Below are 26649 nucleotides of genomic sequence, written 5' to 3'. Positions count from 1 at the left end.
CGAGAGTTATTTCAGGGAAAGGTGCTGAGCAGGTATCCTAGTCACTACGGCGCCGAGAAGTATACAATGTGTGCTACCCATAGTCTGCAGCCTCAAGCCTCTTGCCTTAGCTTAGCTTTATGCCCCCTGATCCCCCCTGTGGTTTAGGTTAGACTTCCTGTATTAGTGGTGATGCTATCTCTTGCTGCAGTTCTTGTTGCTGTTGCTACTATTCTCACGGCGCTACTCGAGTTGGTATGGATATCATATTCTATTGGATCAAAACGGAGGTTATCAATCCTGATGCGCCGTGTCTCCTGCTCAGTTTACAGGTATGGAGACGTTTGTGTTACTCATGTCTCCTTCTCGCAGTGCCGGTACTGCAATGACTATAACTTGTACCAGTGCTACAAGATCCTAAATGAAGGAATGTTAAACCGTGACCAATGTATTTGCTGATGCTATAATGTCACCGCTTCGACCTGGACCCCCCCAAAGGAGCAGAACCCGTGAGGGAATTTAGGTCGCCGGCAAGAGTGAAGCCAACAAGAGCGAGCATCGTTTAACAAATAATTCTTACTGATATTATACATGGTAAGATATGACGACGAACAAAGTAGTGAATAGCTCTTGAAAATAACGTCTTGTTCTGCACATACAACACAATGTACTCCGTAAATCAGTCGATTTACGCCAACTCGGAATAACTTTGTACGTAAGGTACACATAACAGAACATTATGAACACTTATGTTGTAATTAGCTACGTCTTTAGAACAGTAATGTCTTCGTACACACTTCCAAGTTTGAGGGATCGTTCACAATGTAAATTAGTTGTTTTCAGCATATAAAAGAAAACTACCTTGTCTACCGTTCATGAGAAGCTGTATATGTTATATACTCCACCTTCAACACTGTACTCTCCTTATAACCTACTATACCCATGGTTATAACTTTCCACCTCAGTCACTCTGAAACACCAACTGTGTATACACATTTTTTTTTTCCCTGGGATGGAGCAGGTGGTTGTTTAAAGCGGCGTGTGACATTCATTCTTTATTATATGACAGGAGCCAACATCACTCGCTTGCACGTACCGGATCAACCGACATAATTATGGCAGCAATATTTTCTTTGTTGCATACTCGTAAAATATGACACGTCCGAAAGTCAAACTTTGAAGAGCAGTTGAATATCTATGGCTGCTATATTTTCCCCTCCGTTGCTCACCCGTGAAATGTGCCAGACGTCTGTCACATTCTGTATAGAAGTTAAAAACTCTTTCTTCTGTAGAAGTGTGTATGTGTGTGTGTGTGTGTGTGTGTGTGTAGTAGGGGTGGGGGGTAATGTATGACAAACATAGGTGAAAAGATAAATATATGAATCATATGGTAGCTCCCTGTTACTAACTGATCAAGCGCTTGCCAACAACCACAAGCTATACACACGAGTCTTTTTTTCTCATACCATGCCCTTGAGGTTCAGATTATCAAATTCAGACTAAATGATCCTTATTTTCAGATCTAACAAACATACCAGGTGTTATAAACACAACTCAATAAAGAAGTGCAATCGACTACTTTGAAAACATGAGAGCACGGATAGCCATCACAGAAATATAAAACACTGGCAACAGCAATAAACATGATGGCTGTAATAAATGTTGACAATAATGACATCAGGACACCTGTATAAAGCTACTCCGACCATACAAATAAAAGAACACTTATAATAAGCTATTTTGACCACAGAAATCTCGAGCCCGTAATACGCAATACCGATCAACCAAACCTGACCTGTAATAAACAACCACGACCCAAACATCACAGTCTGTGATAGCCAACTCCGAACATACAAATATCAGACGTGAAATCCTACTTTGTACGTTACAACTACAACCTCAAAACTAGAAGTTATACTATGATTAATTATCTTGATCGTACCGACATCAGAAAAACTAAATGAAGTAACCCCAATAATATCATCAATGGTCCAATAAGCCACTTTGACATCAATAGGGCTGTGAAATGCTGCTCTGACCATACGATCGATAGATATGTAATAGGTTACTTTGACCAGAGAGTTAACAAGATGGTTGTAACAAATTACTTTGACTATGGCGTTACTACGAAACCCTGAACAAAACAAAATCAGTATCGCTGAAATTACAAACAAGCTCGTTTCCACCTACGATACTGAGATACGCTTTAAATACTCCATTATCATCGTCTACATAAGTAAACATGAGGGGAATATGGCGAGTGTAAGCACAATATGCAAATTTGGCTTAAGTTATGGGGAAAAGTGACTAAAAATTACCCCAACACCGAAAAGCGTTTCCGAAAACATACCTTAACGATGCATCTCCACCTCTTGCAGTAAACACCAGGCCTTCGCTATATACCCCTCATGCAAATAATTGGATGTTCTTTGATATACAATAAGACTTTCATAAGATCCTGTAATATCACCTTTGTTTCTTGCAGTCTCAAGTCTTCTGGTGCTGAAATAAAATGATAATGGATCACAAACTTAAACGACACTTAGCCATGGGTATCATTTGACATTATAGGTCGACAATATAGAAGTAAGCCACCTGGACCACACGTTAGAAATCTATTATGACTCTGGGAAAACGAAATAGTATTTATTTATGTTTAATAATGACACTATAAATAGAAGCGCCTTTATCTTATAAAGGCCGATGAAAACTGGCAATATGAACGGACCTGAAGAAAATGTGAGATCAGAATGGCACTTTGCCAGGTCAGTGCGAGTGGTAGTTTTCGTATTTATGAAATAATCTGGATAATTTTGAAAATATTTGTTTTAATACGCTAAACCAGGGATAAAATTCTATCTTTTGGACTAACTTGAAAATCAATTACAACTTAAATTTTTCAAGTTTAAGATGGCGGTAAAGAACTGCTTTCTTACCTTTGTTCTTATGAAAATACAATATTAGACGTTCATCAACCAAGACATATTTTCGTGAAGTTCATCAAAGCTTTCTAAACACTAGGAAATTCAGTTTTCGTCAGAACTTTCCCCTTCGTCTTCGTCTTGGTCTCTAAAACAAAGTGAAGTTGATCATTCTTTAATAACGGAATAAACAATGGTAATAATCATATAAATTACAATCATACGGGTAAACACTTTCAGGTAGTGTATTTGCAGAGCAAACATCAAAGAAATATAACATATCAAACGCGTTTTAGAAAAAAAAGAAAATTAATTCACTAACATACGTGAACAACAAAACAATAGACTCGCGTTACCCTAGTAGTGATGGTTTTCTTGGTGGCCTTCTTACTGTAATTTTATGATGATGCCTATCTATATATCTATCTACAGATGTATATTTTTAAATAAAAGCCTTTGTCAAGTGTAGCTGAAAAGCAACAGGCACGTCGATAACTGTATATCCAATTCAAAAGTTGTCAAAAGATTACGATAAAATTTTCAATGAACAAAGTAATAGTAAACTTAGGATGCTAATTTTTCATGTAAAATCCTCACTCAATCCTTCCTCTTATGACCAACTGACAGCTAACAATGAGCCATCCTTTTCATGCCATGTTAGAGATCTTCAAATACTTATGCCTTCCAGAAATAGAACATCAAAAATGCTGGCCTTATATGATCTTCTCTGTAAAGCTGGAACTAGAAGCAAAGTTAAACTACCGTAACAGAGAGAACATATCACAGTTGATGCTTTGGATACTTTGTAGCACAGCACACCAAAATTCATTTCTGAGGTTGTCCACTTCAGTGTGGAAACATCCAGGAAGCCAAGATACAAAAGCTGCTCTATTTAGTTCAGACATTACTGTCAAATCTAATATGCCACAAAACATCAAAATCATTGGGTGACAGAAGCACTTAGTAATTTTTGTTGGTATCTAAGGTGACACAATGATTTTCAACAGCAATATTGTCATTTCACATGTGATGGTAGAAGTGTGAACACATATATTTGTCTCACTTCATAAGTCAATTCATTGGAAAAACTCAAAAATTAAAAGGCAACAGTAGCTGTTTTTGTTTATATTGTCAAGAGTCCCTTGCTGTTTCTTGGCAGCTGCTCTTACTGGTATTGTTAATGAACATTAAAAATCTTTTATATTTTCACAGTTTGGTAAATTTGGAGCAAATACATTGACTTTTTCATTAAAAAGCAGTACAGAGAAGCAGCAAGTGGTGTCAATTTATTAGCTGAAAATTAACATCATAACATACACTGAAAAATTCAAGCCTGTAGAGGTACTATGTTGTGAACTTGACACAGATGAGACAATTTTGATGGAGGCTCTACTTCAATACAATTATGTTGTGAATCCTTACAAGGAACTTGGCATCTTTTTTGGTATATAAGAAATGCATAAACAGTCATGCAATTTTTTCTAATTCTAATTATCTTTAATTCTTTATTACAGTACACTATTATCAAATTGGTCTAAGAATCTGACTTTTCTAGTTTTCCCAATGTGGTTATATATTTCAGCTTTCACCTTATTCACCTGTTTGATTCTTGAGTGTCCCTAAATTTTCTGCACTTAAAATTTTTTTCTATCATTTCATCTGAAAACCTTATGAGCATCACAGTAACACTTCTATGTATTCATTTTCCAACATCGACCCACTACTTTCTAATCATATCTCTTCCAGTTACTATAACACCCCTCAGAGTCCTTCAAGAACTACACCAAGTGATCAAAAGAAAATACCGAATGAAACCTCTTCTCTCAGTTAAATTTCTCATCCAGCTGACCAGTTATCTAATTCAACATTGCCTTTGGTCTATCGTCAGCAATATTAGTATATATGAATGTATACCAGAAAAAGGCATTTGTGGTACAAAAATTTTATTTCATACAGATCCAACAAACCTTGCAGCAGAAAAATATCACTGTATAAGTGAGTTGGATAGTAAAAATTACACTTAAAGGCAACTTCAATGAGCCCTATGTAATGCATGATGAAAAAGGCACAAGTGTAAAAATTTCAAAAACGTTTTCCTCGGTAAACAACCAATCTTGCAAGTTACATTTCATAAGTGAATTTTTTCCTCCAAGTACAGTGTACATTTTTTCAATGAATAATTAATGAAATCTACACGATTATAAAGGATTTTTTAATGTACTTAATTTCTTGAACCACTGATTGTACCACATATGGAAATACTTGTAGCATTAAAACTTTTGTAAAATATACGGATTATTTTAGAAAATTAATAAACAATTCCATCACGTACAGGGTACAATCCTATCGTTTGCACTTCAAAGAATACTCTCTGTTAAGGAAGCATGTCCAATAAAACCCTGGTATAATACAATGCATATAACAAATTTCTCATACTGATGGAAATGATTCAAGAAGGATGAAGAAAAAAGAATGAAAGAGTCTCCTGAACCTCTTTTCAACTAAATCGCTCAAAGATATAAATTTCTTCAACTCCTGTTTCTGTGAAAACAGCTGCAAAATGACATAAGTACTGATATGATCTGGGAAAGACACAGATGAAGGGTTTGCTGAACACCACCAGCTAGTGGTTACACCATGGAAAATGCCACCTCCAGCAAGAATGTACCATCATCAGTGGACGGAAAGGAATACGGTCTTGTCAAGTTCTTCCTACTCCAAAGGATTTCATTATTTCCCTGCTCTAAACTGGGTTGCAGCCTCGAGGCTGTAAGATCCCCATGAAAGGGGTCCTGGTGTCGTATTGTATAATAATGTTACAAATGAAGCAGAATTCCCTAACCAATAGAAAGGAAATAATATATACCTTCTCTCTCCTAAATCAATACCAAGAATACATTATATATTATTGGACTATACAGCTAATGAATAAGAAATATATTAATAAATCTCCTATCTCTGAAACCTGTTTGTCATATCCAGCCTTAATAAGGTAGTGCCTGGAACAGACAACTGAGCCTTAGAGAAAAAATCCTTGTTTAGCTCCTTCCTCTGTCCTTTCTTTTGGACAGAAATAATACAGGAGGGGATGATTTCCAGCCCACTGATCCTGCCTCTCTTAAGTCACCTTCTACAACATGCAGGAGAAATGTGGGTAGTATTCTTTCTCCCCTATTCCCAGGGATACATAAATAAATAAATAAATAAAAGAAATATAGATCTATTGGTGACCCAAAACCATCCTTTTATCACTTCATCCTTAATGGACCTGACAGGGTTACTAAGTGTTAACAGATTTGGGAGCACAGTTAGTGGGAGTGTGGTTGCTTTCTTCTTCAAAGCACATCCAGTTTATCTTACTGGAAATGGATTATATTTATAGAATAATCTAAACACTATACTACATTATTCATCTTAGTAATGTATCATATTCATGAAATAGGTTTTATCATCTTACTAAGTTGGAAAGTCATAAAAACATTTATCTGCAATTCTGGAAATATCTAATATGTTATTCTGCAGAATGTCAAACACTTAGATTACTGAGAGAAGCCCATACCTGTCATTCCATTATACTTGGGACTTACGATTGCTCTGACTAGTTACATTTTCTCAGTATAGAATTGGCTTTACTGAGCTATTTATGGGTGCCTGGTCTACATCTGTGGAGAATCAAAGTAGCTATTAATCATCACAGCCATATTACAACCCTATGTCTTGTTAGTTACGAAAGTGGTTTGCTCTATACATGCCTTTAAAACATCAAACTATGACTAGAAATTTCAAAAACAAATATGTGGCTCTGATAATGACCTGCAGTACCTTCAGGCCATTAGGACTATACATCATCAGCATTTTCATTATACTATCTTCTGATCCCTATGTATGGCTATACTCACTAGTTGCAAGGTCCACTAAAGAGAATTTCTTTAGCAATGGTAAATCAATTATACTAAAATATCAAAATCTTAATAATTACTAAGGAAATAACTGAAAAATGTATTCGAAACTTTTATTTAATTTTCAGTTCTGTTTTAAGACATGCTAACAGGGGACATGTTCAACTTCACCATACACCTAAGTCACAACTCTTTCACCTTAAAAATCAACTCGACTGTTTATCATAAACAATAATAGATTTTTTGAGCTGCATGCCATGAATGATATATCAACTACCTAGCAAATAAAACTAAATATTGTTGTCACATATTGTTGCATCTTTTTAAGCTTATAAACGTTGAACTTTGATCTTCCACCTGTTAGGCTGAACATATATCTCTTTTCAACTCTCAACTCCTCAATCACATCACGATGTTCTACATGATAACTATGAATAATTTCATCCCCTCTAGTGTGTACCCCTGAGCTTCTTTACTAATGCAATAATCTTAATAAAAGCTTTTACCTACTTTCATCACAGAAAAAGTTATTTAGATGTTTGCTATACAAAAATTTCCAACTGTACACTAAGGTCCCTTTGTGTGAAAGACATAAGACGTTTACTAGTAAAATAGAACATTATTTAGAAAAACATCCCAAATTAAAGTCATACATTCTCAGTGTAACACTGGACAGCACTACTAACTTATGCAATGACAAAAAAAATCTTATTAAAAGCATAAGCTCTTGAACAGAACTTGTACTTATAAAGTGCTCAGCATGTTCTTTGAGTACAATGCTGGTGACACTGCAATTATGGTTTACAGTATGACAGTAATGTTTTCTCCCACTACAACTTAACATGTCATATACTAAATCTTTTAAGAAATTATGAAAACAGGCTTTGAGAGGCTATCGCAACAGTTATGACAATCATTATATCTTTTATATTACTTGTGTGGGCATTCTCAATCCAATATTACCCTAGTGTTCTTTCAGTAAAAGGCAGCTTTTAGTAGTAAAAAGAGTTAAATTATAATTTCTTCAAAAAGTTGGTGTCATCTTGGTTGTTGGCAATCTAACTTTAAAATTACTTTTATCAATTATCAATGGTTTACAAATATTATTGTATCAATTCATGACACAGTTCATACTACTAAAGTATTCATAAGAATATGAAACAGGTAGTCAGCCCATTAGCCTCAATCACCTAAGGATGCACTGCAATGACATAATGGACTGCCTTTTCTATTTTTTATCCAGTGACTTTCTTTAACCAAATCTGCACTGAAGCATTCAACTCCATGCTATGATTTGATAACAATTTTCCTGCCTTCCTGTTCTTTGCTCTTTCCCCGTCTCCCTTTATTTCTACTTCTCTGTTTCACTTTCCCTATATTTTGCCTGCATAAGTGATCAATAACATTTCTGCCTGATGTAATAATCCCAGGTTTGGCTCAATGCCAGTCAACACAAAGTCACCCATAGGTTTGGTATGAGTCAGATCACAGTATGCCAATAGCCTGTGAGCTCGGAAGAATATGGCAAGTAGGTCAATGGCCCAGAAGATCAAGCTCAAGGTAAGACCTCTTCCATGTCTCTAAAAGCTTCAGTGGGGTTCAAGGAAGAAGGCCAAGTACCTTAACTTCTGTATTTCTCACTTCTGTGCAGAAACACCCAACTTTCTATAAGACACCCACACCAATGTGAAGATTATGCAGTACTCACTTCCAGCACTACTGTTGGGTATCTTATATTTAGTACATGGAGTTGGTTAGCAACCAATATACTCTAAGAAAATTCTCTATGTGAAACCCAGTTGTGAATGTTGCAAAATGTATGCATGATATAACTGGGTACACTGATGAAATGGCATGTACTATAAATGACAAAGTCGGCAAATATGGGGCATGAAACAAAGCACAGAATGAAAAGAAAAATACAGGAAAAGCTTCATTATCTGGACTCTACCACATCTACAAAATGCCAAACATGAAAATATGCTACTTACAGAAGTGTTTCTCCTCAAAATTTTACAAGAAAAACTTTTGGCATCAATTTTCAGAAGTGCTGATCCTCTGTAGGTATCCATAATACTAATAGCTTTAAACAAGTAATATGGAAATATACACAAACAACTTATGTGAAGTGTTGTGTTGAGATTGTTTCAACATGAGCCATTCATACATTAAGAGGCTTAGCTACTTTAGTTCAGATTTTCCTGATTTTTTTACCCGGCAGCTTCTGATGTTGATTCAGTGAGCACAGACAGCAGGCTGAATCATGCTGGATAAAATAATATGAATACTGGCTACAACATGCATTTGCACTGGGAATTATTGGAAGTTCTAGATACAGTAGCTGGTTACTTAAAAGTCAGACAGTAAAGCTTTTACTGTATTACGGAGTGTTAAGTAAATAAAAAAAATATATTTTATTCACAATAGCGTCTGACTAATTATCTTGTCTTATTGTTCATATGAGCGTTGTTTTGCAATTTCTGAGTCTCTAATAAACAGCTGCTTGATATATTACAAAAGACGTGCAAGGTAGTATGAAGAAAGAAACATTTTCATCTTGCCAATTATATAATGGTTAACCTTCATGGCATACCATAGTATAAAAATCTCCTCTACACCATTCCCAGTACACTTTATAAATATTTTCAATTCCCCATCCAAGACCAAATTTAGCCAATGAGACCAAAAAAAAAGACAGAAAGACAATGAATTCAACCGGTACTTTTTCCTTCTTACAACTAAAGATGTACAAATGAGTCCATTTAGGATCCTTCTTGACTAACTACTTGATGATGATGGTAGGATCTAACTTTATCATCATAAATTTGCAATAACTTATTTTCAAGAACTGCCAATATTACTTTGATAATTCAAGGTTAGGCAACCTACCGAAAGAAGAGATGACAAATGATATCTTAACAATATTTTGGAATAACAAACTATGATAAAATAATTTATTTCTTCGTGACAATCTGAATAACATCTTCATCAGACATAGTGTGATGAATACCTACCCGCTGGGGATTGAATTTTGTACTCTTACCCTGAAATAAAAGATAAATATGTTGAATTCTCACGAAATAAAATGATGTTGCACATAATAGATTATAACATCTCAAATGTATTCTCAGACTCCACCACCAAGAGGTACACCAAGGGTGAGAAGTCACCTTTGACAAGACTGCATTATCATTAGCAGTTCTTACCCCAGAGGAGCTCACCTTACCCTAAAATCACATGGAGTGCAGCCTTGAAGGTGCAGGAGTCCCATATACAGGATTCTAGTTTTGCATCATTGTATTTCACAAGTAGTAGCTTGTGAAAGAAAATGAACAATGACCTCATTTATACACAGCCACTCTTTTGCCATTAATGCCCACTCTCTAGCTATCATGTAAAATGTACTGAAACCAGAGCAAAGTCACAGTTTACATGGTTTATCTTGAACACTTCATATGCCCTGTATCAACCTATGGGTAGCAGGTTACACCCACATAAAACAGCAATCAAAAGAAAGTGATATTGTAAACAATAACCGACATTTACAATAAAACAGTACTTGTTCTTACATGTATCTACTTTCATCACACTTCCCTTTCAGACATCATCGAAATATTCTGGCTAATTGTTTTGATTTGGCTAACTGAATTATATTATCTGCAACTATAATAGCAACACTTCTGTTTCCACTATGGTTCAACTGTAACCTGCAATTACCCCAACTCACTTTCATCATATGTAAAGCCCCATCCATACAACAATGGTGACATAACACAGCAGACTGCAATCTTATATCTATCTCCAAAAAATTCACACTTTTCACTCTCACTCAACTAATATATCCAGTTTATTGTTTTATAAGAGCATTAAGCTGTGTTTCATGTACCCCAAAGTAAATAAACATTTCTTAATACCCCCATTCTAATCAATTTTCATGCACCTTTCCCCATCGATAACCATGACTTATCACTTCTTATTTTTTTCTGGAAACATTCTCCACTACATGCTGAAGTCAACGTCTGTTTGAAACAACCTCTTTTCCCTTCCTATCCTCTCTACTCCTCACCAAGAATTGCTGTAATCCAAACATCTAATTCATTAACTTCTTAATGAACATAAACATAACATCCATTTAGAGAATGACAAAAGCATTATTACATCACTATCTTCAATTGAAGCTTAAAGATATTTCAATGAAAAGCATGCACGGGCAAATTAACATGAAAACTGATCAGCGAAATACTTAACAGGAATTCATGAAAATCTCAAATAATCATGTACTCTTCCTTCAATTCAAGGAATAACATAAAACATATACTCACCCAGACTAGTGCATATTTGAAGACTGATACAATAGAACGATGAATAGAATGGCAAACATGCTCCACTGAAGCTCCCCCACGAAGGATAATAGGATCAGCAAAATCTGGTGCTCTTCCAGGTTTCTTGGTGTAAATACGAAGAAGTGATAACTCTAACCATGTCCGTTCCAAAAGGTAGTCCAAGTTCAGCTTCATATTACAACTAAAAATATAAAATAATAATAAAATTAATGATCTACAGTAGATAAACATCATTCTTTCATACCCATTAGCTACTTCCTGCCTTAGCATTAAAAATGAATTACATATCATGATTTAGCATCTTACATCTAATGGCTATCATCCAGTGTAAATACATATCAGTGATAAAAACTAGATCCTGATCAATAAGAAAACATCATTTCAAAAACTGGATATAAATTCTAAATTTGTAGAAGAGCCCATTTCTAAAGTCTTCATACTTCTACTCACTGCTTCCTCGACAAATTTCAACAGTATCATATAACTTATTAATGAAAAGCTATAAATCACATGCAAAATAACTAGATTCCTAAGTCAAGAAATCTGGTTTATCCCTTAATACCAAGTTACCACTCTTACTCATCAAAGATTACACTAATAAACAATGCCTTACTATGTGGGAAATGCTATAAATAGAGATGCTAACTAAAGATCCTCTGACCAGTCAATCATGAAAAGTATAAACTTCAGAAATTATACAATCCATGAAATATTAACTACAAAATAGACATCTCTCAACTTTGCCAGCATGAAGTCTGGAAGATGAGGACAGGTCCAAAGTTTTGTGAAATTGATTCCTACAAAGGATGAGAGCCTCTATGTACATGACCTACCCAAAGTAAATGGGAACAAAGTTACCAGACAGACATAATTTTCTATAGTGAATCATGCAGATGGTCAAACTTGGCAGTGCTTGCTTCATTTTACGGCAAGAGGAAACCAGATGTACACTTCTGGTTATCTGATTTTCATATACTTATATAAATATGTTTATCAACTAATTTTTTCTACTGTAAAATTATAAAATTTCTATCTAAACCAATATGAGCCATCTTACTGAAAACTTATGCAGAAGTACTATGAGAAGGAAACTACCAGTTTGAACTGTACCTGACAACCACACAATGTTGCTGGTGTGCAACTCTGTCAACTTCTTCAATGGACACCTGATCAATCTTGTTGTAAATATATAAGCAAGGCATGTACACACGGTTACCAGATATGACATCTATCAATTCATCTGCAGCACAATCTTCTCTGAAGATGACCTGAAACATAACTTTAATTGACATCACAAAAAAACATGACTAATATGTAATGTACCATCTATATATTCAATTACATCACATGCTGAATCCTCTTGCCCTGAAATCAGGAAATGGCAAGAACCAGAGGGCCCAAAACACTAAAGGGACCAAAGCCCAGAAAGTCAATACATCCCTGATCATTCTTTAATCCAAATGCTCTTACTATGTTTTTACAATTATCTCTTTCATTCCAACATTGTCTGACTGATATTACTATAAATATGACTCAATCTCTTATAATTTCTTACATCAACTTTCAAACAACAAATCATTTTTCTTTGCTTCTGGTAACTATTTCCATGAGCTAAACAAGCACAAAATTTATCTTGATATAAGGAATTAAACTCTTCCATATTTCAAGATGACCAATATGCTAGTTTGGCCTGCAAACCAAAACTTGTTTCTAAAAAGGATTTAATGTACCAGATAATACATTTCTTATCTTGTTTCTAGACACTGTGATGAGTGGGCTGCCAGAAACTTGTACTTACCTCAGCATTGAAAATCTTGTATTCATGAAGTATCATCTGTACCATCTTCTCATCAATCTTTGTTAGGGTGCAAGTTGCATTGAATTTTATGCCACCAGCTTTCTTTTGCTGTCAAAGAAACATATTAGAAGATTATCAACCAAAATCATTTAATAACTACATAAAAGAGACTTAATGAGCCTGATTAGGTAAAAACCATAGCTACAAACTGATATTAGGTTGTGAGGCATTTTCTTTTATATACCTAACTGCTTCCTCTAACTTAGTGTGGTAGTATGAACAAAAACAACCTCATATGCAAACATCTACCCTCTATCTATCAATAAAATGTGCTGAAACCAGTGCCTACCATCAGAGCCAAGCCCTACAAGATATTCCATGGATTATCTTGACTGCTTCATATGCCCTTGCTTAACTCAATGACAGCACTAACCCTCTCCATATACTTCACTGATCCAACACAGTCTATTCAATACTCTCATTCTCCAGATTATTCAAGTCCCAGTGCCCAAAAGACTCCTTCACCCCATCCTCCTATCTTCTAGTTCCCCTACTTTTACACACGTGAGTCCTGAAACAGATCCTTTGTCAGTTCAGTTTCTCTTCACTTCTTTCCATACATCTGAACCACCTCAACACACTCTGGTTGTTGGGTCTACTGTACCTTCAAACGTACCCATCTTTGCCCTTAGATACTGAACTTTCCTTCCATACATCATGACAAAATTTGCCCAATGACATTCAAAATGTTTTCTTGATTTTCATCTTGATCATTTCAAACTATGTCAGGATGTTAGATATGTTCAAGGCCTACATAAATCTAATATTTTCATTTGCAATACCTACAAAATCTAATGGATTCAACCTGAAGATAAATGACAAGTGCTGTCTGTGAAACATGGGTGATGGCATCAGAACACGTGTGATGTTAAAGTAACTGGAAGCATAGTAAAGGAAAACATAATGGAGGGGATACAGGAGTGATGAGGAAGGAACACAAGATAAGGCAAAGAAATAAGTAGCAATTAAGGAGCAAAGAATATGATACAAAGATGACAGCTGCAGATGAAAAAAAAATACATTAATGGTATGGGGAAAAGAACACAAAGAAGATTCTGCATGAATCACCCTTGCTTACAAAATGGAAACATTTAATTTAGTCCAAAAAAAAATAAGAAAATCTAGTAACTTTGATTTTCACATCTAGAACTTCTGGATGATGGGTAAAAATATACCCGTATAAAAAAATACACTTCTGTTTAAAACTAAACAATCAGAGCCTTCTGGCAGAGAATCTCTAATGCTACACATCATATTATGTGGTTTCTATATCATTATTACATAAGCCCAGGAACATTCTTATAAAATGGACTAAAATGCACTCACACAATACAATATTCTGGAAATCATTCTAATAGCATATTTTTTCACATTTACCTTGAAATAAATGCCAGGCTTATTCTTATTCAGTCTGATACCAACAGCTTCCAGTTCTGCTGTCAGAAGTTCTTTTTGCACTTCACCTTTTGTAACATCCACCATCATTATCACTAAATCTGCTGTTCGAGCCACTGCAATAACCTGTAAATTTAACAATACTGTGTTTTCATACAGCATTCTTTACTCTTAATGGGATATAAAAAGCACTCCCTCTTTGAATTTGTAAAATACAAAGGGAACTTTGTTACTACAGTCTATGTCAAGTACAGTAATTAAGTTAAACAGGCCCTTATGAAACACTTGAATGGCATAATAAAAAAAAAGGAGAAAAAATTACTAAGGAAAAATCAAACTTGAAACTCAAGCTGTGAGAATTTGGTCGTGCAATGACGATAGGTTTAGACAAATGATCTAATCTCAAGGCAAAGACTGTTAAGAATTTTGAGAAAAAAAAAAAATTCACCATCATGACTCACTGTAAGGAGTCACCTGTGCCAAATGGTTCACCTAGATATTTAGCCACAACAAATAGCCAAGTTTAGAAGAGTTTAACATCTAAAGTTCACTGATAATAGAAGTATATTCTCAGATCAGAAGAGTGCATCAAAATTTTAACAGAAATCAACATTTCATGATCACTTTCATAAAATGATTCTCCACAAATTAGCGATTAGCAATGCTGGCAATAAATCAGTGGACCTGGACTTGAATCTTCGCCTGGCAGCCAGCTATTCGTCCTCCTATGGGATTGGTCAATAAATGGGCAACAAACATAAGTTTGTCTGTGCCTCACCCACTGATTTTTAATCCATATGCATATAACCCAAAAATAAAATCTAACCAAAGCACATAACTCTTAAACAAAGTTGGACATACTGCAAATAAATACCTGGATCATGTTAACAACATAAGCTCCTTCAAAATTTTTAGAGGGCCAACTTATAAATGACTACTATCTTTTCATGGGTACAATCATGTGCTTTAACACTGCACTAATTAAATTTTACATAATCTGTGATATACTTTACATGACTATTTTAATAAATCTTTACTTAACTATCAACTAAACAACCCAAGACCTCTTTTATGACACTCTAATAGATCTGAGGCTTCAATCAGAAGCATAGAAATGATGGACTCCTTGGAGTGAGTAGTTATTCAAAGAGACTGTATTCTGTATTGTCTACAAATGACGATACAGCCTTGACAAAGGTTATTTTCGTTTAAGTGGTAACTACTAGTAGGCAGTATGGTAACACCTCATCTTCACTTATAACGCTATCTGACAGTGTGGAGGTCACTATTGAGGAGAGAGAGAGAGAGAATCATAAAATGACAATCCTTACCTGCCTGCCTCTTCCTTTTCCTTGAGAGGCACCTTCAATGATACCTGGTAAATCCAGCAATTGGATATTGGCACCTTTATAGTCAATAACTCCAGGGATGCAAGTCAATGTTGTGAATTCATAAGATGCCGCCACACTTTGAGTGTTGGTCAATGTGCTTAAAAGAGTGGACTGTAAGCAAAGAAATTCCACTGTAGTAATCAATAAAATATGAAAATATCTGAATTTTGTATTTGCAACTGTCAAAATGCTAATTCACATCAATATTCTGGCTACTGATAAGTTGTACTAGCATGATCAGATGCCACTGAGAAGAATGTATATACAGCAGAAAACCTTACTGAATAAGAGGTATGAATATCAAAAGTACATTGAAAAAATAAAAAATCAGAGGGTACTGGAATAACAACTTGAAAACTGATGAGTGGACCCAACAAAGCAGTTGTATGGGTATAGAGAATTTGTAAAACCACATCATAAAATGAACTGGCCTCTAGTTAGTGGAGAAAATAGACAGTATAGATGGCTGGGCGTATGACAGATCATTCACTTACAATATAACCATGTACCTCTGATGTGAACTTTTCACATGTCTGCTTGTCTAATTGTTTAAAACCACAAATAAACATAGCTAATGCACTTAAAACTATGTTTCGAGAAAAGATATATCGGTAATGATGCAGTTTTATAAATGTTTGTTTTAAACAAGGAGCTGATGATGTGCAATGTTTCTATCTGTCATTATTACTCCATTCCTAGCCTACTGAGGTGGAGCTGGTGTATACAGCCTCTCCACATTAATCACACACATCTTTAACCAATGCCCAAGGTGTTAATGTGAAACAGACTTGTGGCCACAAGTCCATGTTTCAAAATTCTATACAACACACACTTTATGTTACCGACAACACTCATTCACTGTGAAATACGTAAAGTTTTGGTAATTTTCCTGAATAAAAGAAATCAACAAAACCATTCTAGATACAAGTATAATTAGTTACTAAGGAACAAACTGTCCAAACCTTGCCAACAGAGGGGAAGCCAATGAGTGCCACTCTAGCATCACCACTTTTCATAACATCAAAACCCTCTCCCTTCTCTTTTTTTCCTTGAGGTTCCAGAAGTTGGGTGCGATACTTTGCAAGTTTGGCCTTCAGTACACCCAGGTGATACTCAGTAGCTGTGGAGATGGAAAATCAATCTAATTATGAACACTCTATTTGATCTTTGATCAAACCTTTAACTGCAAATCTTGATTCAACTGGTTTTCTGATAAACTTATAAATCACAATATTATACACATACCATGAATATCTCTTTCTTATTCCTTCAGGATACCGTAAGAAAGGAGAGCATACACACATTACAAATAAGAAAAAAAATTAAAAAAAAAGAGTAGGTTTTCAAATTATATTAAAATATTTGGTGCAGGGGAAGATGATTATTCTTAATCCAACTGCACTTGCATATTTAATCTAATAATTCCACTCAATAATAAAAACCATCAAACTCAAATATTACACACTATTATTGAAAAATCATATAAGAATTCGAAACAGCATATGATTCCAGCACTACCAACTTGCAATTAAGATACGTAGGAATACAAAGGAATCCAAATGGCAACGGAATCCTTTCAAGACTGTTTGTAATAGAGGAAAAGGTCAGAAACTCACAGATAAGTATGGCTGAGTAAAGGGACATATAAATGATTCAATGACAAATACCTGTAAACTTTTCATGTACCTAAGGAGGTATAAATAATGTCTATCATGGACTTGAAGCAAAGGATTTATCAAACCTATTCTTAAATATATAAACGTATCCATGGTGGTGCTTTCAACTATTTAATTTGATAATCTAGAAAATATCTAATGATTACTTTCTAGAAATGGGGTGATGATGGTGGTGGAGCAGGATGGGGCGGAGTGAGAATTACTGAAAAAGAGAAAGAGGCGTAGCATGGTTGTTTACATCATCCCTCAAATTATCTAATTCACTGACTGCTGCCAAATCAAAAGTAATGCAGATGATAGTCATAGGAAACTTATTGTAAAATATGGTAATAAGATTGTGAGGTTGTGCTGGAGTGGGATGGGATGGAGCAAGGTTTACTGGGGAGGAGAGGTAGGGGTACTTGGCTTCTGAAAACGTGTACAACTGTTTATGCAGCTGCGGCCAAAAATCTAAATCTGATTTTGCCCATATTTTGTCTTTAAAACAGGCATAAAACAGTGAGCAAAAACCATGGATTTGGTTAAACCCATAAGCTTTTGACAAACCTCAAACCATGTGAGCACTACTAGTGATTAAGAACATTAAAATAAGGATACATGGCAAAATCAATGTGATAAGACATATATGTTGATGAACAGGGTATGAGTTTCTCATTAAAACTAGAAAATTATATAACCAATAACAAGTTACATTACAACCCTTTCATAAAGGATGTAGTTGCACTGTATAAACGTTAACAAACTTTATAAATAAAGGTCTATAGAATTGGATGTGCCAAGTGGAGGTTCCTCTTCAGCCATTCTCAAAGCAGTAAATTCTTAAAGTCCTTTTGCAACGTGTGAGGACATTCGATAATTCTTGTACATTTATTCTGATATAAGTGGTTCAAATCAATACCATATAATCCAAACAATTAGTATAAAATGCTTCTACGCCACAAATTCCCTGTTTCAAAGCCCTACCCACTTTATGATGGCAAAATTGTAAGCATAGGAGATGTTGCAGGTAAAATCTCAAACTCTGAATCAACTCTAGAGTTTAAAGAACCCAGAGGCACCACTTTCATTAAGATACGTAAACAAAAACATGCACGTCCTCTTTCGAAAAATTACCTAATGTAAACATTTTTCTAACTGCATGCCTGAGTATTTTTTTTTCCTTAAAGGATCAAATAACAAAGCTTTATCTAATTTTGAATCCATCATAAAAACTCCATACACATTTAACGAAATCCAGAAACCCTTCTAGTCATTAACCAGATGGAATAATAACACATGTTTACCATTAACCCAAATATCGTTAAGTACTCTGCACTCTGGTACAAATTCTATTAGGATATCTCATAACCAGCAACGCTTTGATACAACCAAACCATCAATATAACAATAGTCTTTTATTACCGAGTAGAAGCACATTTTCCACTGACAAGTCCCGATAAATCAAAACCACTGATTTTTACTAATCATAAACCTTACCTTTATTCTTTTGGGTCCGGGCGATCTCCTTTTCGATTTCTCCGATCCTTTCGAGGATACCCATCTTGCATTAATTTCTGTCAGGTACAGGAATCACAGAGAAAATAATTTTAGAGCCAGTACTAATGTGTAGCTCGTCAGGATTGTTTTCCTTCCCCCGCAGTCTTAGGCACGACATTTTTGATAATAAATATATATCTTTATTCGGCTTCCTATCCCATGATATAATATATGGATATAAATCGTTTTAAATATCTATATCAGTTATTATTCATTAGTACCTCCAGTATGAGATATATTTCATAGATAAACATTAAAGAAATTAAAGAGGTTGTGCCGGTGATGTAGTGAGGAATGGCGGCAACAGATGGCGCTGACATGTGGCGCCTCGCAAGTGTCTTCTGCTGCGTGATGGAAGAGGGGTCGCTCTTCCTTACTCCACACTCAAAATAAGGATTATTATTGCGTAATTCCTGGTATTATCACGGGACATCGGTACGAGAGAAGAGTTTATAACGTTCGTCACTCCTGCACTGCGAGAAAACAAGCGTAAGCTGTTCAGTTTTTGAAGAATATTGTTTACACGGGTTCCATGATCATCAATGTAGCATGATAAAGTGCACCTAAGCAGGAAGAGGTTATGAAATTCGGTACTTCAGCCCAGCATGTCTTCATATCCGCAGCCTCGGCTTTATGTTACATATGGAAGATTTATTTTTGATATGCTGTAGCTTATTTTTGCTCCATTGACATGTTTACTGTGCATGAAATTATCAGGCATTTTACTTTCCTGTCTGTGATTTAAATGTCACTCAGTCAGGCTGTAGTCAGGGGTGCATGTATTAAGTGTTTTACAGTATAATATTTAGCATATTTTAGCGCCTTCAAAGTAATTTAGGTACCCAAAGCTTGCATTTATGTTTTCATGTTCTCCCCACGGTGTTCCAAAATTGCAGTTCATGTTCACCTTTGACATTGAACATGTTACTTTAGCCGACAGCGAATGAATTTGAAGTAAAGTGTATTATTCACAGTCTTAGAATTTAAATCGTAGGATTAACACTTACTATTGAGAGTTAGTAAAGACCAGAACCCGTACAAGTTTAAATATAAGGTTAAATACAGTAGTGTTAGATAGTGTAAGACGCTTTTAGGATCTTTAAATCATCGTCACTAGTCCATTGTAGCACAATAAGTACTAAATTAGCGCAGTGTAGCACATGTTTGAACTTGTACATTGGAGCACGCTTTACCATTTTAATGTAACTTCTGGTTGTTAGTGTTTTCTCAAAGAAAAAAAAAATGAATTTTGCGGCATGAATACACTGTATGGCAATGGGAGAACAGGATATATGTACGAAAAATGCACTTTAGATTTGTAATGCAGTAGATGTTAGACGGTGACGTACTTAATGATCAGTTTTCCAAATCATTTCTCCAATGATATATAGTATCGACCAGTGACAAAGAGTTTTTATCATTCGGGATGAATTTTACAGTTGAATTGCAGTCAGTTTAAGAGAACTTTATTAATATTACAAGTTTAAGAGAACTGTGTTACATTTACGAGTTTAAAATGTCTTATTTTCTTAGACATTTTTGATATAAGTAATTATACACACGAAAGCAGTTGTGATTTAAGAAACCCTCGTTGTGCATTCGATATATATATATATATATATATATATATATATATATATATATATATATATATATATCTGCTTATAGAATGATGTCAATTGTTACTGCATGATATATAGTGTTCTATCTTTTTCCACGCTTCTATTATTTTTAGATGTTAGCTTTTATGCTGTAGGAATATGTTAATTATTTTTTCAAAAAGTATATGACTTCTGTTTTTATTTATTTCACTTGAAAATAGTAACTGTAATGTGTCCTTTTGATAGTTGATATGAATATAGCACAATGATCTTCCATGATTTAGTTGTATTTGTTAGGTTAACAATTCCTATGCTGTATGTGGTATGCAGCTTCTGTATATCTTTATCTGAATAAACTGCATGCATGATTTCCTCTTTTATTTATCACGAGAGTAGTATTTTAAGTTTTTAGTTCGGCATACTTGATGTATGATTTAACCCGTGTATGATTGGTTTGTGGGTTCTAGTATCAGAACTGTAAAGTAAGTGATTGTCAATAGTCTGTATCATTCAGATTTAATAAAAGAATGTTTTTGTGAGGCCAGTTTATTGATAAAGTTGTCTACTTCAAATATGGCTGAATACGCTGGTGGACCCAAATATTTTTGTTGTTGAAAATGGGGTGAAAATTATCACGCCGTTGAATTACGTGACAGGTTCACATTGAGGACAAAGGTGAAGCCATCAAAATGCCAGTATTTTCCAGTGCGGCAGAGTATACGATTAATGCTCCCACCCTGCAATAAAACGTTGTCACCAGATCATGAGTTTTGTTTTCTATTTGAAACGTTACATACGTTTGCTGCTCCATGATGAACAGTGTTGTTCTAACGAAAGTTTTCAGGTGATAAAGAGTAATGTGCCAATATCTGATTGATTTTCTTACAGAAATGTTCCAGTTACTATGGCTCCATTTAGAACGTTGCATCCTAAGTTCACACACCAAACATTATTTTGCAAAACTAGGAACGGGAGTGGCATCACTTGACTAACAGCTACGTAATTTAATAGATGGATATAATAGAGAAGCGCATCCAGGTACTACAGCCTCGTCGTACGGGCTGACATAGTCAATGATTGATTGTAATCATTCCCGAGATCGTTCTTGCCGTACCGTATTTTCACTTTACACGTCTGGATATATTAGCATGATCTGTCAAGTTTATTTTGACACCAACTGTTTATTAAGAGCACTGAGATTGATATTCAAATAGAATGATTAAAAAAAAAGTACGTGTAACAAATGAAAACATTAGTGGACTAGTGCGCTAAAGTTGATATCAACTCTTGCGAAGCTGTTTGCCACAGTCGCTCGAAATAAAGTGCAAATATGGAAACTCAAGAGCCCATACCCAGTTTTATTTTTTCTTTGCACTTCACGTGTAAGAACAACAAGGTAAATTTACACTGGTACATCTTAGCCATCCGGTAGAATCCGTTGCCGCCTGTGTGCCACACCCAAGCTTATTTGTTAATTAGATTTGTTTGTGTGAGTCAGTGTGTGGAATATAGCAGCTATTACACGAACGTACAAACAGTTTATGCATTTATGCATAGTTTTTATTGTATATATATATATATATATATATATATATATATATATATATATATATATATATATATATATGCATGTATGTATACAGAGCTGGTCCTTACTAAACGCTCTATAAGCTCAGATTGTAAGGGCTCCGATTGCTCCTTAATGCTATATGGTAGCCTTCAGAAAGCAGGAAATGCTGTCCTAAGACACCCAAGATTTTCAAGTTTTTCTCTGGCAAGTTTGAATATATCGAAAAAAGATGAGCAATGAAGCCCTTCGTCTTTTTCCCGGCAATACTTCGCTAAAGCGGAAAACAGCGATCAAATATTAAGGGGGGAGAAAACTATATATCATATCCACAGTGAAATTAATGAGGAGGCAGATTTTGAATATCTAAGCCATGAATGATGTATATCATAGTCCTAGCATGTATACAATAAAAGGTCAATATGTGGACCAGCAGGAGTTACTGGTGCGGCTCTTGGGCGTGGCTGCCTCGCGTGGTTTCCTCCTAACCTGACGAATTTGTGGACTAACTTCGGCGGCAATCCATCTCCCTGGCTGCTCAGAGTTCGTTCTCGCTCCAGTTTCGCTTACCTGGATTTGTTATTGATCAGAAATGTGAAAAATAGATTACCTAAACGATGGAAAGTCTTTTCTGCTATATAGTTGCTTGCCACATTCTCTGTAACGGTAAAATTGTGCGAGATATGTTAGAATTGAGGAGCAATATTAAAAGACAATATGCTTTAGGACAAAGTACAAACCAATAAATCATTTAAGCCAACCCTTGATTTAAAACAATATCGAGTGTAAGCCATTATACAGTGCAAACTACAGCCTTCGTAAAAACCAGCTTGTATTGTGAATTAAAGTGTAATTCACAATACAGAGAGGCAATGAACGGCGTAAGACAGGGCTTAGTACGAATGAGTGTGTGGTTTAAACACATGTATAGGATAAGCCAGAGCGTAGTATAAGGCAATATACAATATTAACCAGGACGAGGTATGACTCTACAGTGTAATCCATAATGCAGGAGAACCGATATGTGACATAAACCAGAGTTCCCTTTTAAATCAGTGGGCACTGTCATACAAACCTCCTCAGCCAAGTTTGGTATAATCCTAAATGTAAGTTGTGGTGATCATTGGACTGCGTCACTCAGTGTAATAAAAAGTACAGTATACGTCTCTACACAAAAGCTAGTATAGTATAGGCTAGTGTGTAATATAATTTCAAGTTTCAGTATAACCCTGTGTATGGCATAAGCCAATGTGGAGTACAAGGTAGCAAGGCCGCGGCAGTGTAAGGCAAAAGCATCTGCAGTAGGGATGTGGCGAGACGGCTAATAATTGAAGGGTTCCCTGCAGTGAAGCGAGACGTGGGGCAAGACCTGAGCACCGGTAAGGCGTCTAGATCAGTCGTGTGAGGAGAGGTGGAGTGAAGTGAGTGGTCACCAATGGTGAGCGACTGCACTTTCGTAACTGTTGTGGTGATAGAGACTGAATTTATAAGGCCCGAGTGGTTCAGGTAGGTTAGCCCTAAATGGTAGCTTAGGGGCTTACAGACGAACAGTCACTCACTATCTCTATCATTGCCAATTGTTGATTTGGCACAGGAGCTCTGAATCCAGACAGCTCTTTTGGCTGACGGTGGGGCTACAGGGAGGGCTCAGGTCGTAGGGCAGCTCGCCTCTGACAGTCGCTGATCCATCGAATAAGCAACGACCCTGGACCAATTTAGCCCATCCTGGCTGGGCGAGGCTTGATGCTACACAGCGTCCTAACTTCTCACTCTTCCTTCGAGATGTAGATCACCAGGGAGGGAGATACGGGCAAGTTATCGTTGTCATAATTCTAACTAGACGCTCCTAAACTATTACAACTGGTACATAGATATGATCTGAATCGCCTCGTATTTTGAATAGTAGTGATGTAAATAATTCAGTTACACTTTAATGCTGATGGTTACGTCCATGCCAAGAATCAGTTTATGTTATGAATGGTATATAAGAAAAATGTTCACATTCTTTTTTTTAGTGTAGACACTACTGCCTGTTTATCACTGTGTTGATAAGGTTGCGTTATAAGACACTTGCATGTATTATTTTGGATGTATGTTATCACCATGATTAGACTAGTTTCTGTAACACACACTCACACATTATATATATATATATATATATATATATATATATATATATATATATATATATATATATATATATATATATATATACACTTCCCTTGGTGTACATATGAGATCACCAGCTTTAACACAGCAAGAAAATCAAGGAAACAGCGAGTGGGGTTAGCTGGAGGTTTGTTTTATAATTCAAACGTCCAGTGGCGAGAGAGGCGCTAACCTCCCCGTGTCCAGCCAGAGGTGTGGCCACCATACCATGGCTGGCCTGACCAAGTTCTACCACACAGCTCCAGGGAAATTTACTTCAAGTTTCCCCACGAGACACAGTGGCTGCCGAGGAAAATAGATGTACGAGTGAATCTTCATGTTTCTTAAACGAGAATTTATGAGATTTTCCCAAACTGTTACGAGAAAAGTGAATCTGAGAATAGGATCTTTCCAATGTACGAAAATGGATGTATATGTAGTCAACCTTCCTGCTTCAGAGGAAAGTAATTCATCTTTCGTACAGAAAATATGAAGTAGAATGTTACTATACTACTGAAAAACACGTGATAGGTAAAATTCATATCTCTCAGATATGTATATCAACTGACTTATATTTTTCTCGTGTGTCTCCCCTGATGATGTGATTATTACACGAAAGTGCACTTGGGAACTTATCGTGTTTCATTTTCCCCGTGGACTCATAGGAATATCTCTGATATATAAAATTTTAAAACATTGGGACTAAATAAATGGGAAGTCTATCAAAGATTACGAAGCATTAATTTCGAATTGTATACTACTCTTCTAGGCTTAGATAATAGGATCTAGTTTTCTCTGCACATGATGAGATTTGTCGAGAACTGCTCTAGATAGTTTCAGAATAACGTAGTTAGATTTCCGAATGTAGGTTTGAGAGCACAATAGAACAATTCATTAAAAATCTCACATTCATCTTGCGTCTCACTAATTTAAGAAGTTTTGTGCGTGGATAGCATAAGAATTTAAGCTGTAATATTCTAGATATTAGGTTCCATATGGTCTTGTATAACTATAGTAGTTGATATGTGTAATGGAGAGGAAGTGAGGTAGGTTGTTTTTTTGCATTTTAAGCCTAATTACTCTCAACGTCATCAAAGGCCCTTAACGCTAACTTATAACCACCAAATGAACAAAAATTTATAATGATACCAATAAGATAAAACACCAGGTTTTCAAGGTTACTCCAAGACCATACACGCTCCCGCTGCATACACGACCATTCACTGTCGTAACGCTATCATGTAATTGATAATATACAAGACTATTTCAACTCTGCTGGTTAACTCTAAACACTGATGCATGGTTGTATCAGTTCCTGGATTCAGTGAAAGGTTGGAAAGTGAGTGAGCACATCTGATAAAGTTTAGATTTATGGTAAATATACGGTGAATATATATATTTGGTGTTGTTAGATGATTATCTATCGTGTGGTTACGTTTTCTATTGAATTGTGGCATCGAAAGGAAAACTTGCATGTAAGCCCAAGGGTTCGGCTTAACTATAATATTACACGCAACTTGTGTCTGATTTGCAAAGTGCAGAGCAGATGGGTACACCATCATTGCAATATGTCGAACACTGGCGTCAAGGGGGAAATGTTATTAGCATTTCCATTGGATGTTAATCCAGTGGGCTGATTGCTTGCACATGCTAATGACTTTTTCCTTAACAGGATTCGATTATATGCTTTTTTTTTGTTGAAAGGGTATATATTAGGTTAGGTCTCAGCAAGCTTACGATTTAAGAAGTCCTTGACTGTGATTTTCATAGGTTAATACAAATGCATTTATTTCTCTTTCATTTTTCGGATATATCGCAAATATTCTGCAACTGATGAACATTACCATTATTTTTGAGAGTATATTTTCTGCTGTTTGGATTCTCATCTTGCAGTCGCTCGCCATTTGTTTCATATATGCCATATGTGTCTTGGAACAAGGTATGACATCCTTACGTGATGGCTGGTAGTTTAGAATGATAGATTCCTCAAGAGGGAGGAAAGTGGCCATTCTTCCAGCAACAGTTATGAAGCTTTCTATTTACACAACTGCTGATACCGGAGGTTAGACAAACGAGGTACAATCTCGGTAGACTATTATGGACAGATATTTTACCTCTCCTGTGTCAAAAGCTAACTGAACCTTCAAACAGGTTGATTATGCTTCCAATGGTAGCTTAATGGTTGACCTGGTTGATGATATAACCAAAAGCTAATGTAGCCGTTGATCTGGTCCGCGATGTTGAGCATAAGTGTTGAACTGGTTGTTGTGTCTGAAGTTTGCATGTCAGTTGAACTGGTTGTCGATGTAGCCGAAAGTTAACGTGGCAGTGGAAC

At 35.7% G+C, this 26649-nt stretch overlaps 2 protein-coding genes across 2 annotated transcripts in view; one reads left to right on the top strand and one right to left on the bottom strand.

Annotated features, from left to right (window-relative positions):
* Nucleotides 1–4826: 4826 nt before the first annotated feature.
* Nucleotides 4827–19115, bottom strand: LOC139747096 (developmentally-regulated GTP-binding protein 2). The gene is made up of 8 exons (XM_071658914.1): nucleotides 18939–19115; nucleotides 16749–16906; nucleotides 15727–15897; nucleotides 14378–14521; nucleotides 12941–13048; nucleotides 12253–12410; nucleotides 11122–11323; nucleotides 4827–9843 (listed from the first exon to the last, which is right to left on the bottom strand). Exons 1-8 carry the CDS (start codon nucleotides 19000–19002, stop codon nucleotides 9754–9756), a joined length of 1095 nt encoding a protein of 364 aa, XP_071515015.1. The 5' UTR covers nucleotides 19003–19115; the 3' UTR covers nucleotides 4827–9753.
* Nucleotides 19116–19333: 218 nt separating this feature from the next.
* LOC139747010 (rho family-interacting cell polarization regulator 2-like) overlaps nucleotides 19334–26649 on the top strand; it is a 205356-nt gene continuing 198040 nt past the window's right edge. The window contains exon 1 of the mRNA XM_071658741.1: nucleotides 19334–19487. The gene's annotated coding sequence lies outside the window, so the exon portion shown is untranslated. The remainder of the gene's footprint in view (nucleotides 19488–26649) is intronic.

This window comes from Panulirus ornatus, chromosome 67 (assembly GCF_036320965.1).
Source record: "Panulirus ornatus isolate Po-2019 chromosome 67, ASM3632096v1, whole genome shotgun sequence".
In the NCBI taxonomy this organism is placed as follows: domain Eukaryota; kingdom Metazoa; phylum Arthropoda; class Malacostraca; order Decapoda; family Palinuridae; genus Panulirus; species Panulirus ornatus.
Note: the sequence above shows the minus strand (reverse complement) of the source record. Positions and strands in the feature narration are given on the sequence as shown.

Bases quoted from the DNA above. Each gene is read 5' to 3' on its own strand.
- LOC139747096 (XM_071658914.1), bottom strand. From the start codon at position 19,002: ATGGGTATCCTCGAAAGGATCGGAGAAATCGAAAAGGAGATCGCCCGG. The intron at 14,522-15,726 runs GTAAGGATTGTC...TTAAATTTACAG, and splicing joins GAAAAGGAAGAGGCAGGCAG to GTTATTGCAGTGGCTCGAAC. The intron at 12,411-12,940 runs GTAAGTACAAGT...GTTATGTTTCAG, and splicing joins ACAAGATTTTCAATGCTGAG to GTCATCTTCAGAGAAGATTG.